Genomic DNA, 12,770 nt, shown 5'->3' on the forward strand with positions numbered 1-12,770 from the left:
CCCAGGAAATGCTCAATGATCATTAAATTGAGTCTTCTTTCATGCGCTGCATGTGTAACCCACTCAAATGCTGATAGAGAGAAATCGGTGAACGCCTGAACAAAGATTGCGGGGTATGATTCGCACCGGGACCCGGCAGCATTCCCCAATCCCGGCAGTCATGATTGAAAGAACATGCCTGGGATATGTCAATGCGCTACTCCGTAAAGCATTGAGGAACGGTTCGTAAGGTGCCATTCGGCGCTTCTGTCCACGGAGAGACGTCGGCGCCCTGGCTATCAAAAGGATCGGCTGGCGACGCCAAGACGACTTATCTGATGCTAGGTTCGGCTCCGGCAAAATATGTCTCCATTAACACCACGTGACCCACAGCTACAAAAGTGACTTTTCGCAGCAAAAAATTTGACCTCTTTTCTTCTTTCTCTCGATCATATCAAAAAGCCAACAGAACCAGCCACGACCGTCGTTTCAGCTTATAACTCCACAGCGACGTGTTGCCATGGGTCTTATTCAAGATCCTCAAGGTTCTGGAGAGTAATGCATTTTCCTTGATAGGAAGTTTCTCTACCGTTGATCGGGTCCTCTTAAGTGAGGGCGATGGGAGAGGAATGTCGATGATGGGATACATATCTTACACTAGTGACATATGTACGGAGTAGGCAGGCGCCGTGTGATGGATCCCAGCAAATCTAATAAACATCATATGATATGGAATGTGCATTTTGGCAGCGGTGTCGGCCCGTCTTTGGCAAGGGTTCGCATAATTGAAGGATCCGGGCGCCAGCCGTTGTACACACGTTATGAGCTATTCTTTCAATAGTCAATGCTACCTAATAATATGAATTCTTCGTTGACCATGCAACGCAGTGTCATTCGCCGCAATTGCAGCCCGAATAACGACGCTGAGATGAGGTAGCTAAATCCGAAATACAGACGTAGTGCGATTGCTATTTCGAGCCCGCTATCGAATGGACGGCACACTTGGTGCATTCAAGCGGATTAGAGGGGATCGACTCCGGTCGCTGTCCACTCATCCGCCTCCAGAACGGAACATGTTCGTAAAAGAAAGGATATTCTTAGTCCCCAACGGTCGCGGGCGGTACGAAGTTGGTAACAGTTAGAGAAGCACGGCCATTCGTCACACCTCATCTAGGGAACCAACAACAAAACTCGATCGAAAACCAAATAACCATTGACGCTTCTATTTTCAGCGGACTTGGACTTTCGTAAGCTCCCAGTCTCAAGTATGTCAGCAGGTCAGACACGTCGATGAGGAAGATTGTCTAAGCTTGGCTGCTAAATATGCTCGCGATCCCGCGCACACTGCGCCGAAGAGAATCGACGTATCAACATAGGGTGCCGGTTAACAGGCTCATGAATGGCCCAGGAGACAATATGTAGCGCCCTCGAGCGGGTTATCACGCCCAATTTCCGATTCGCCTAACCTTGCCGAGGGTGTCATCAGCCGAAAAGCTTTTTCGGCGGCTCTTCAGCAGGTAGAATACCACAGATAGCATCTCAATATTTAGCAGGTCTGAGACACATATCTCTTGAGGCTAGTCATTCTATGAGACGGTTGGGCAGCGTTAATTCCACGTGTGAGCGAAGATAAACAAATAATCAAGGGTCGGCGCGCACCCTCAACCCAGAAGGAACTGTTTACATATACACTGAAAGTCCGTGACCAGGGATCCGAAAACGACCAGGGATCTCGTCTAACCAATGAGACTATGGAGGCATCATGAGATTCTGCAATTTTACCATGCCGGATAGGTTAAGCGCCCAGCAGAGATGACTTCGTAGGATCGAAGAACTTGCATGAAGAATTTAATTATAGAATAAGGACACGGGGTACTGGAGAAGGTTTTAAGTCTGAAGAACTGTGGGGAGCTGTAGAACTTTTTGACACCAGAAAACTGAAAAGCAGTAATGGGAGGGTGAAACAGCATCCTAGAATGTGTCTGAAGAATCATTGACACGAGGCAGAAGCCCCGTCATCCAATCGCGATGCTCTACGGGCTGCCCTTGATAACCTGTTTTGATTTAGTCGGTCCCCATGGAAGGATGAAACAACTGAGGCTAAAAATGACTTCTGCAAAACATGAGAAGACATGGCCAATAAGGCCTTGATGAGGACTGCTGAGGAGCCTGGACATACCGTTGCTGGGACAATTTGTGACCTTCACACTCGATTCAATTTTCTAGAACCGCTGAAGTTGAAGAGGCAGGATAACCGCGCGCTCCAGGTGCAGTTGTGAACTACCAACCACGATACCTACCCCTGTCATTCACCCTTCTCCCACAAGCTTGCGACAGGCGCGCATGTATTCAAGAGAATGATTGGCAGCTCTACTGGCATTTGCTAATTTGAATATGAGGATATCTTCAGACGAGGGGTGCATTTCCTGGCGGGAAAGGAAACAAGTTCCTGGGAGGAAAGAGTCTCAAATCCACAACAAACGAACATAAAAAGGGCACCATATCCGGATGTGAACTAGATCTTCAAGTTGATTCTTCACAGCTCGTCCCTCCATTACAAGGCTTAGTTCATCACATGCACACTTTGCCCTTGTGCAAAACAACACTCTTTGTTACACAAGCACTCCTCTTGTTCTATTTTTTCCTTCCACAACTTGGTAGGTGTGGCCGATAATTCCCCCCAATATCGAGTCCATTCCCCCGCTCTTGAGCGAGCAGGAGGGATCAAGAAGGGCTATCTATTCCGGGGCCAATAAGAGGGAGCTAACAAGGAATAGTTCGGCACCTCCTTGAGCTGCACCTGCAGATATCACGTTGATTCACCGCCCGCTCTCCGCAGAACATCGGACTGGACAGCGTAGTCGGTCCAATCAGCGCGCCGAACAGCGGGTCTATTTTAGCCCTAACTTTGCCTCAAACGAGAGCGCCCCAAGCCCCAACCGCAAGCAAACTTTCCGCCACTCAGCATCATACCATAAAGGGACTAGCGGATTCTAATCTTAGAACCGCCCTTGTTACCGAAATCCCCTCTGTCGGTTACTGGGTGTTCATTGGCTGGAGTTACGCGCCCATCCAACTGTCCGCAGCATTCTGTTCAGCGTTTCGCTGAGAAAAAGACCCAACATCAGTCTGAAGTGCGCTGGCCGTCTTCATCTTGCTGAGCGTGAATGCGTGACTTGTCGATTTGCCTTTGTATCGTTTGACAATCACAACATATCAATCGCTTCCGCTGCTGTTCCAAATTGAGCAATACGTGAGGGACCATTTTCCATACAAACCGCGGGTGGTCACTCCTTTTTCTCCTCGAGTATCCTATCGCTCTCTGTTACCTGACCGTGTCTGTCTTGGTCACCGGCCGAAGAGACCACTCTGAGTTCGATAAACGTCGATTCGAAATCCCCGCCAGCATGCCAGTCACATCGAAGCCAACGTTGGCGCCACTTGATACTTCCAAATCGCTGGTTTTTCCGTCTGAACTTCATGACAGCCCATTGTTCTCTGCAAAGTTTGAGATGATCAAACACGAGGACGCTCTGAAGACACCAATAACGCCTCCAACCGCGTACACTGACTTGCTCAAAACGCTCACGCCAATGATCGCGACCCCGCTGTCGGCAAGCGCGCCCTCGACAAGCAAAAGCTTCTCGTCATCTTCTTCCAACCCATCGACGAGCACCAGCCCGTATTTTTGCACCTGTCAAACACACCAAAAATCATTGACCACTCCTCTCCTAACTCCATTGTCCGCTACAACGACGAGATCACAACCGGATAGGGTCCAAAAACCCCCGCGAACGCCGAGGACACCGAGAACTCCAATCAACCTGCGATCACTACGCGGTTCAGAGTCGGCAAAAGCCTCACCTGTCACGGAATCTCCACGAAGCGCTTCAGCGCGTTCTCTATTATCTCCAGTGGCTGGTTCGCACGCTGAATCAAACGTTCGATATCTTGATGCGTCTCGCTGCTCCTCGTGCGCTCGCCCAGTCATTGTCCGCCAAGTCGTCACGCGGACGATAACATATAAGCGAACCCCACTCGATCCAGCGCCCAAGGGTAAGCGAAGAAAGATGGAAAAAAAGAAGTAGAGTCATGGAGGTCTCGAATTCCCTTAATTTGACACTCCCTTTCGTCCTGCAGATAATTCGCTTTTCCTCCCTGGTGTCTATTAGCAAGCAGTAATTGTTACTAGTCCTTTCGTTCAGTGCCTTCCCGGAGTTCATTGGATTTTGTTCTTTTCCTTGTTGATGTGATGAATGTAAACAGGGTACGACCATCGCTTTCTTTTTTTGCTTTTTTGACTTATGTTTCGCATCTTGTGGTTGCAGACTCGATTGAGTCCTTGGAAGAGCAGGAAAAGATGTCCACCTTGATGGTGCCGAGTATACCTGCCTGTCGCGTTGAGCGAACCAACATGTTTCCAACCTTTTTCCGCTTGCTCATGAGAATATCACCAACTGGTAAAATCTGCTTTCCTTGGCTTGGTATTTTGCTTTTGAACATTGGCATCTTGAATACTAGCCATCTAAGCCCTAGCTGGCTAGAAACACATACAAAAATATATAATGCAATCACTTCACTTCATTTTCTTATGGTACTTTCTTTGCCAGCATGTTTTCATCTCGATACGCTCGACAGAAGAAGAGCGAGAGCATGCATTCATCCTAGCCAGACATGTAGGCGTAGCGTTCTGTTCCTAGCATCCTTGTTGCTCAGGTTAACGCCTGACGTACTCTGTAGTATTTGTGGTTCAGAGCTGCCAGCTGCCAACTTGAAACCTTTCCAGGTTTCAAAGGCACACGAGGTAGCTCTCAGTGATGAGAAAGTAAACAGCAGGGAGGCAGAAAGATGGGTACAATAGCCATGTATTCTACATGTCGTACTGGCTCCATTTCAAAGTTTTCCTGACGTCGCACACTGGTTTCTTGACTTTTTGTTCCTGCTCAAGCGAAGCATCCACGTGATTTGAACGATGACTTAAGTAGCTCTTGCGGTTATTTTTACGCCTTGCAACTACTTTGGGGCCTTGTTATCAGCCCTTGAGCAGTTAAAATAGCATAGGGCATTGCTGGCAAACCAGATACAATTGCTCCCCAGAAAAGCTACACCCTTGAAGCTACAAAAATTACATATCTCAGGTTTGCTGATAGAGCAATAACCCATTTATTGTACTAATATAACTATACCGAACACATATACTCCCTGTACGGCAGAACCAATTATGAAAGAGCATTGGGATAGGACTGTTATACATATCTCTGGTCAGATGTCTCCAGTGCAAAGTACCCAATCTAAAAACTACCTATATTTTACTCCTCCATCGTCCTTTCTGTGTCTAAACACCCTTCACCATCAAGGACTTCAAATTCACCACTGCCAACGCCGTGGTGGAAATAGGAGAGGCTCTTGTGGTTGAACCTCTTCCGTTGGAGGGCATGCGAGTAGTTATCACCTAAAAAGGACTTCTGACGCTGGTTTACATCTGCCCTTAACAATCTCTTTGGCCTATTGCAAGTTCTGTGAGGGCGGTACCATGCCAACCCGGGATGAATCAGTGCTGGTGAAGATTCTGTTTGGAATAGCACAAACTGCATTACATGCCATCTTTGGAATCTTAGGTCTTACCTCCTCGCCAATTCAAGTCCTGCGGGATGGAAAGCAAGCGGGGTCTTCCCACAATTAAAAGCCGGGCCACAGTGTGCAGGGCGACTGGATGCGGCATCTTTTGCTTCTCAATGCTCATTTGCTCTAACCTTTCTAGAATAATGTACGGATACCCAATCCGAATCAATCTACCTGAATCACAGAGCCTTGTTATGTATTCGAACTTCAGCCTGCAAATCATTCAAACAGCTCCTCTCTACTCCGTAGCGTCTGCATTAAACTCAACCCCTAGTATATCGACCCATCTACTCTGTATCCAGAGAACTAATAACAAGACCCCGGGAGAAACATCCTTCATCCTCATCCCACAGCACGAATGCTAGTTCCGTTATGAGTCCCTTGATGTTATAGTATATCAGAACAGCATCCCTGGCATCGTCGAGAACTCTTTTGTTTCCGCACTTATCCACAAGCACCTTCCCTTCGCAGAAGATTTGACTGGCGCACCAACCCAATAGGCTTCAGGTGGGCATGATAGTCGTGTTTCTTCGAATTTTGTAAATATTGCCAGTGTTGGATGCACGCCTCACGGCCCTCTTTCCAAGAGGTTCTGTCAATGAGCCTCAGGACAATAATGATCACAAATAGTGTGCACTTTTGCCCATAATTTTCAATGCATTCACCTTCCAAGACAACCACTAATCTCGTACGGGCCATTGAAGCAGCCTTCAGGGCAAAACGTTCCGATATTGATGGTGTCTGACCGAGCAGTTTTCCATCCTCATACTTAAATGTCTAGTCCTCAAGGCTCCCGCACAAGGGCAACCCTCGGGGTCAAATAACCTCCACTCACAACGGATAGATTTGATGAAGAGTATATCAGGTCGCCGCGCTGCTTCCTGGTTTGGGAGTTCGTAACAACGAACGTGGCCATTCGGCGGTGGGTGTCGAACATAGCAATAGATACTCTTACCTAGTGAGAAAGTCAGCAGGGAAGGCTTAAGCAAAACCATATGGCTCACCAATCTCGCCTCGCGCATAGCAGCCCGCCTGCTTTTGGAGACGTTCAATATCATCGAGCATTGCCTGTCGGTAAATCTCGCCGAACCTTGGACATCAATTGCCTTTCGATAGTATTCTTCTATTGCATTCCAGCTCCCCATCCCGATCGGCTGGGAGTTGTGTAACTAATTCTCTTCAACATTAGGCTCAGGCTCAGGAGTTACCACAGCAGCTGACGTATGGCTACCGGATAACAAATCTCCGGGCGACAAGCCTTCCCGCGCGGACGCCATACTAGTACTCTAGAACAAGCAGGAAGTAGGTCGCATATGGGGTAGACGGAGCCTGATATTCTAGGAGTGCGGAAGTTCTTGCCCTGATTATATAGTCCAAGCTTTGCGATAGGTTCCCCAGGGATTTGAACTAGCCTAGTCATTTCTCTACAACACAGGGCTCTGCATGGCTCGACCATTTGAAAAGAGAGGGCGCATCCCAATGAGACTCAGAAAGGCTTCCTTGCCGGTTCGAATACCAGTCGTGTGAAGTCAGCTTCGTACTGTCTTGGGTCGCCATCCTCCGCTTCGTGTACCTCTAAGTTCTCCGGGTGTGCACAGAACAGGGTCAATTAGGCTGCACAGTTGAGGGGAGGCATAATATCTGGTGATAGGCGCTGCATAAACCCTCGATTCGGGGGTCAGAGCGAACCGTGCCCAGTAACTTCAAAAAACAATTTGCAGAACTTTGCACCTTGGGCTTGGAGCAAATAGGCATCGAAGATGTCACATTTGCCGTTGCCCTTCACCGCATTCCAGGGAAATCTAGGCGGGCCGGCTGCAATTGTGAGCCTGCCTATTCCTTATGCAGTCTGCTTTCGGGAGAGTTTTGAGAAAGGAGCGTAAAAATTCTTGGATCCCCCCTATGACCGCAAGAAGTATGCAGGTTGTTGCTGGTATGGCCCGTCGTGCATGTGCTTGCTATTCTTGATCACAAATCTTGAAGTGGTGAGGGAGTTGCGCCTCCCTAGGCACATGGTTATTAGTATTTGACTTCAAAGCAAAGAGTGAGTATTGTAAAGCAGTGTCTCCCAATGACAGCAGGATTGTAAGTCGGATAAGAACTCAGCAAAGGTGCCTGGTTTGCGGTGTGCTTTTATCTAGGTAACCTTGTCTGATATCATTACACCTGACTAGGATTATGGACCTCGCAATAAAGCCCCTCATTCCTTCAAAGACCTTGGACAGCCAATCCGTCTTCAGGTGATATTCGCGAGTGCGCGCCCTGAGCATCGGAAGAAATCCAGGAGAGTACTCCGTACTCCGTATTGCACTCAAAAGCCACAGGTTACATCAGCCTTTTCAGCAACGCCCTGGGTTACCCCGAGGAAATTAGGGCTAGAGCATTCGCCTGCTGGAAGTTGCTACATGAGTGGATCAGCCCAAACAGTTGAGTGTCCGCTCAGCGTGGTTTTTACAAAAGGACGTTCTTGGAGGGATCGTGGTTAGCCCGCGGCCATTGGTGGGAACTATCGATGTTGCTTGCCCCCTACTACAATAAAAATCTGGTAGTGGTTGAAAGCACAAAACCACAAGAGAGACGTTGTCTTGGCTTTAAAATTTCTTGCGAGTCTGGAACGGTCAATAGTCACTCACTGCGGTTGGTGCGGGTGTGATTGGGATGCGGCTCCGGGGAGACATGGATGGCTCAGCGGGACGACAAAGCTGCAAACCGTCACGGGCGATAAATCCAGAACCAAAAAGAGTCCGAATATGCGGATATGATGTGCAACATAAGGGCATGGCACGACCATGTCAAGGATTAGGTGTTTGTTGGAATATCATTGAGTGGGATTCGGTTATTTTTAGCAAACCCCCTCCCCCATGCTGGACACGCTAGGTAAAACAGAAAAAGGAACATTTCAATGGTGTTCCATCACACGGGGTTGGCGAGAATTACGTTTCACCAGAAGAAGACCCAGCGACAACAATCCACACAAAGCATCCAGAAGGTCCTTTATCTGGATTCAGACACGAATGTCCCGCTTGCTCCTAATGTACATACATATATGACGGACTACCGTCCGGAGTGCGGAGAATGCACAGATTGTTCCGTCCCGGATCCCTAAAGCCCCTGATACTGGACTGATATTGGAAACACTGGCCGACTTCGATGTCGCCCGACGGTCAGCGTACATGACCTCAGAACCAAGATGCATGTATCGCCAATTGATCACAGACGTCCCCTCTGTCGTCTGTCCTGCGAACGGGGTACCTTTATACCAGGCTTGGCTTTGAGGGGGTTGTGTCCGTCACACCCCACAGTGCTGAAGGGTAATAATAATGTGCTGCTCAAGACCTTAAGAATCAAATAAAGGTAGAGCAGGACGGAGGCATCCATAGAGGTGGTCAATTAACATGTTGCATGTGCCGCAGATCCAAAGGGCAAAGATCCATGTTCTCGTGATTTAGGGATGTACACACTGTATGCAGGAGTTCGTATTTATTTTCCCTCCGCGAAACACATAATAAATGATGAACCTTGGAATCCATCATTGCCATCCAATAATATCCGACCTGACCAGGTTCAGCCTGGCGGTCACCCTACTCCCGGGGTATTTTCTGGAAGTGATCAAAGGTAAACCTCAAATTTCCCATTTCAGATCACATTTGACGATTAGTTTATCAGCATCTCGTCAGCCTCACTAATACCAGTCACGGATTGTCGTGCATAAGGCTTACTCTCGTCGTCCTTGATTCGGGGGGGGATCGATCGATCTCGAGAAAGCATCCAGTGAGACTTCTTTTCTTTTCTTCTAATCCGTCTCCTATCTAAATCACTCGTGCCCCATAGTTAAACGAAAGAGGGGAAACGGAACAGAAAGCTGTTCAAAGGGGGAAAGAAAAAGAAAATAAAAGAAAATGGCCCAGGAATTCACGCCTGACGTAGGCATTGACTTTGCCTTGGAAACTCCCCGCGTGCTTCATAAACTGCAGTCACTTACAGCACTTGCACGGTTTGAATTCGAAGCAGGCAAAGGCAATGAGGGGACCAAAATTTTAATGGTGGAATGGGAAGACGATGACGTGACGAGATCGCCCGTTGGATCGTGGCATGTGTCCTGGGACAAGAAGCGTACTGTCCTCCCCGCAGATGATCGGACTAACGACCACGTTCGACGATGCTACTTCTTACTTCCCCCAGGAGCAACCGTACCGCCTGTCATCACCCTCACTTACGAGCCTCCACCAAATTCCGCGGAAACGGTGAAAAAGAACGGTGACTCGATACAAATTAATCCGTTGCCTGCCATATTCTCTCCAGAGCTAGGGGCAACGGCGAGAACGGCGGGGAAAAAAGGGGTCCTACATACTATCTGGGCAAAGAAAAGACTGCAAGTCTTGGACAAAGAGATCAGGGAAGAGTCCCAGCATAACTCCGAGGGAGTAGCGCTGGCGATGGCTTTGCAAGAAAAGGAATGGATAGAAGCTAACTTTGGGGTTGTGGCGCGACCTGCGATGCCGGCTTTGAACGTGGCTACTAATATCGGCTCTGTTCCGCTGAGTCCCAGGACACCTTTGTCCCCAGGTGGAAGCAAGCTAAGCGAGAAGTTAAAAGGATTGAGGCTCGAAACAAGCGAGAAGGACCTTGCCAGAAGAGTGACAGGTACGACTAGTGCACACCCACCGCCATTTTGGTGTTTAAGTACTGATATCCACGGCGTGGCAGCAAACCCACCAGCGCCCTCTGACACCAACGCAGACTTGCATCCCCTATCCCCAGATGAACCTGACGTCGCAATCTCCTCCTTCAATTCCTTCGCCAATACCCCTGTCCACTTCTCTCCCCAGCAGCAGCAACAGCAACAACCACCACCACTAGCAAAGGCCATCTCGCTGGTCCCTCCAGCCTCGATACAAGACCAGCAATCCCAGCTCAACACATTTGCTTCTGTCTCCATGCATCCAATTCATAACTTCAAAAATGGCAGCTTCTCTGGGGCTGCGGACATAGATTCCGGAGAGGGCCTTTTTGCAAAGGCATTGAGCCCACGATCTCCAGATATCCCGCGGAGCCCATTTTCATTTTCTCCCGAAGAAACACTACCATATGCGATGAAAGCAAGCAGATAACACGTATGAATTCAACATGAACATTAGCCCCATTTCGACTAACTTCCTCATTCTGATTCCTTCTACAATAGTCGAAGTGTGCTATCTTAACAACATGTTGATGAGTAAAAAGGACGAGAACAGGAAAAAGGAGAAACAAAGATCAACTTTGGAAAAAAAGTAAAAAAATAAATAAAAATAAAAATAAAAATAAACGGAAGTACGTTCCGTGGTAGGTCAGACTTCCTCCTTTGGGCTTATTCTTCGACTTTTACTTGGATTCTACGGAGTACTTGATGACTTCTCATCTCTCCCTTATATGTTCAGCTATACTGTTGCGATGAATACAGAGGTGTTTTTCTCCCCAATAGTACGCCCTCTTTGAATAACTCCCCAACAGCGCACTGAGGCCTGCATGGTTGTCTGTTTTGGAATATGGGAAATTCAGCATTTGTAAATAATATGCCATACCACACTTACTCAATAATCTCTACAATGACGAAGGAACGATCCAGCCATATAATAACAAAAATTCTCTTTGCAAACATTTCATTCCCACTTCTCATGTTACAATCGACAAACACCCGCACCGCCTTTCAGCAGTGCGCTAACTTTTCCGTACCATTCGCAGCTTTCCCTCAACCATAGCTACTCCGTAGAAACCCCAAATTACTGTTTCTTCTTACTGGCACTAGTCTGTCTTGTGACTTTAGGCGCCTCCTTCTCCTCCTTCTTAGCTTCAGACTTCTTACTCATATCCTCCAACTCCTCCCTCTCCTTTCTCTCCGCATACCACTGTCCCGCCTGCAACACCAACACACCGACCAACACCAGCGCCAAAATGGTATTACTCGCCGCCAACACCTTCAAGCTATCCTCCCTGCCCAAGATCTGCTCTCCCTCTTCGCCAGCAATCTGCGAGCCATACTCGCCAGCCGTAACGATGCGAAGACCCTTGACGATGTTGGCGACATACACGATGACACCGCACATGTAGAGCACGAGACTGGCGCCGTCAAAGAGCATGTTTGATTCGGAAGGGCGGTAGAGTTTCATGATAAGGCCGGCGAGGCCGAGGAACATGACAATGTGGAGGATGCGAGGGATGAGCGGCGGGGAGGCATGAAGGAATTTGAGGTGAGCTTCTACATAGTCGAAGTGCGAAGCCGGAGTGGGGGTGGTGGACCAGAGCAGCGGGTAGTCGTAGGGGAAGAGGGAAAATATTATGCCAAGGAAAAAGGCGGTGGCTATGAGAAATGGCGAGATTTTGTTAGCATATCAAGACCGTTATGTTTTGTTTGTGGAATTGCGTTCAAGTTGAATTTTTTGCTCGTGGGACGTGGATGCGATAGAATCGGAGGGTTTTAACATACGGCAGACGATTAAGAAGGTCGCAAACGACCCGTTTGTAAATGCCATTGTGCGAGCAGTGTGTGTGTGTAATATATCTGCCTCAGAGGGAAAAGATGGCGCGCGATCTGAATTTCAGAGCTTTCAGGGAAATATTGCAATCCGAGAGACTGGGCGCGTTTCTAGTGGACTCACACATTAGCCGTCAATGTTGCATAGTTTGGAAGCATGGCACATGATGAGCATATCGACTCCTTCGAGGGCAATGTCTTACGGCAGAGGGGAAACCAGAGAGTAAATAATGGCCTTGAGAGCAAAAACAATGTTCGGACGAGCCAGACTGAGGCAATCACCGCGAAAAATGGACCCTTGGCCGATTACTATCACTGCGTACACTATTGGAGGGAAAAGGCGAGAGACGACCGGAGTCGAGAAAAAAGGCGAAAAAAAAAAACCAAACGCTCACGAAGCTTGCTCCATGAGCTGGGGGGATTGAACAACAGTGGCCTGTTTGACGCCCAAGACCTTCTAGAAGAGGTTTAATTCCGCAGCACGTCTTGGCGGTTGCAACCCCACAGATCCCCGGCGTGCTCCCGGGTAATTTGTTCTGCCGTCCTCCGACTGACATAATAATCTTATATAAGCCTTGGCGGTTGAGAGCGGCGATGGTCCCGTGACAGAGCCAAGCCCACCGGCATCCTCGGCTGCTGCGACATCGCCTGTCGGCGG

At 48.4% G+C, this 12,770-nt stretch overlaps 7 protein-coding genes across 7 annotated transcripts; 4 read left to right on the forward strand and 3 right to left on the reverse strand.

Annotated features, from left to right (window-relative positions):
• Positions 1–2,111: 2,111 nt before the first annotated feature.
• CIMG_07957 (uncharacterized protein) lies at positions 2,112–2,797 on the forward strand (the record flags this gene model as incomplete). Its single annotated transcript, XM_001240793.1, has 3 exons — positions 2,112–2,246; positions 2,390–2,636; positions 2,757–2,797. The coding sequence occupies 3 exons, from the start codon at positions 2,112–2,114 to the stop codon at positions 2,795–2,797; spliced, it is 423 nt and encodes a 140-aa protein (XP_001240794.1).
• Positions 2,798–3,386: 589 nt separating this feature from the next.
• On the forward strand, positions 3,387–4,067 carry CIMG_12054 (uncharacterized protein; the record flags this gene model as incomplete). Its single annotated transcript, XM_012358548.1, has 1 exon — positions 3,387–4,067. The coding sequence occupies one exon, from the start codon at positions 3,387–3,389 to the stop codon at positions 4,065–4,067; it is 681 nt and encodes a 226-aa protein (XP_012213971.1).
• Positions 4,068–5,288: 1,221 nt separating this feature from the next.
• CIMG_07955 (uncharacterized protein) lies at positions 5,289–5,722 on the reverse strand (the record flags this gene model as incomplete). Its single annotated transcript, XM_001240791.2, has 2 exons — positions 5,289–5,548; positions 5,605–5,722. 2 exons carry the CDS (start codon positions 5,720–5,722, stop codon positions 5,289–5,291), a joined length of 378 nt encoding a protein of 125 aa, XP_001240792.2.
• A 663-nt stretch (positions 5,723–6,385) lies between these two features.
• Positions 6,386–6,746, reverse strand: CIMG_07954 (uncharacterized protein; the record flags this gene model as incomplete). The annotated part of the gene is made up of 2 exons (XM_001240790.1): positions 6,386–6,556; positions 6,606–6,746. The coding sequence occupies 2 exons, from the start codon at positions 6,744–6,746 to the stop codon at positions 6,386–6,388; spliced, it is 312 nt and encodes a 103-aa protein (XP_001240791.1).
• Positions 6,747–7,518: 772 nt separating this feature from the next.
• On the forward strand, positions 7,519–8,087 carry CIMG_13283 (uncharacterized protein; the record flags this gene model as incomplete). Its single annotated transcript, XM_004445063.1, has 3 exons — positions 7,519–7,534; positions 7,625–7,686; positions 7,776–8,087. The coding sequence occupies 3 exons, from the start codon at positions 7,519–7,521 to the stop codon at positions 8,085–8,087; spliced, it is 390 nt and encodes a 129-aa protein (XP_004445120.1).
• A 1,176-nt stretch (positions 8,088–9,263) lies between these two features.
• CIMG_07952 (uncharacterized protein) lies at positions 9,264–11,194 on the forward strand. Its single transcript, XM_001240788.2, has 2 exons — positions 9,264–10,245; positions 10,309–11,194. The coding sequence occupies exons 1-2, from the start codon at positions 9,501–9,503 to the stop codon at positions 10,710–10,712; spliced, it is 1,149 nt and encodes a 382-aa protein (XP_001240789.1). The 5' UTR covers positions 9,264–9,500; the 3' UTR covers positions 10,713–11,194.
• Positions 11,195–11,203: 9 nt separating this feature from the next.
• CIMG_07951 (ER membrane protein SH3) lies at positions 11,204–12,484 on the reverse strand. Its single transcript, XM_001240787.2, has 3 exons — positions 12,316–12,484; positions 12,065–12,223; positions 11,204–11,938 (listed from the first exon to the last, which is right to left on the reverse strand). The coding sequence occupies exons 2-3, from the start codon at positions 12,108–12,110 to the stop codon at positions 11,361–11,363; spliced, it is 624 nt and encodes a 207-aa protein (XP_001240788.1). The 5' UTR covers positions 12,111–12,223; positions 12,316–12,484; the 3' UTR covers positions 11,204–11,360.
• Positions 12,485–12,770: the final 286 nt, after the last annotated feature.

The sequence above is a fragment of the Coccidioides immitis genome, assembly GCF_000149335.2.
Source record: "Coccidioides immitis RS genomic scaffold supercont3.3, whole genome shotgun sequence".
Classification (NCBI taxonomy): Eukaryota; Fungi; Ascomycota; class Eurotiomycetes; order Onygenales; family Onygenaceae; genus Coccidioides; species Coccidioides immitis.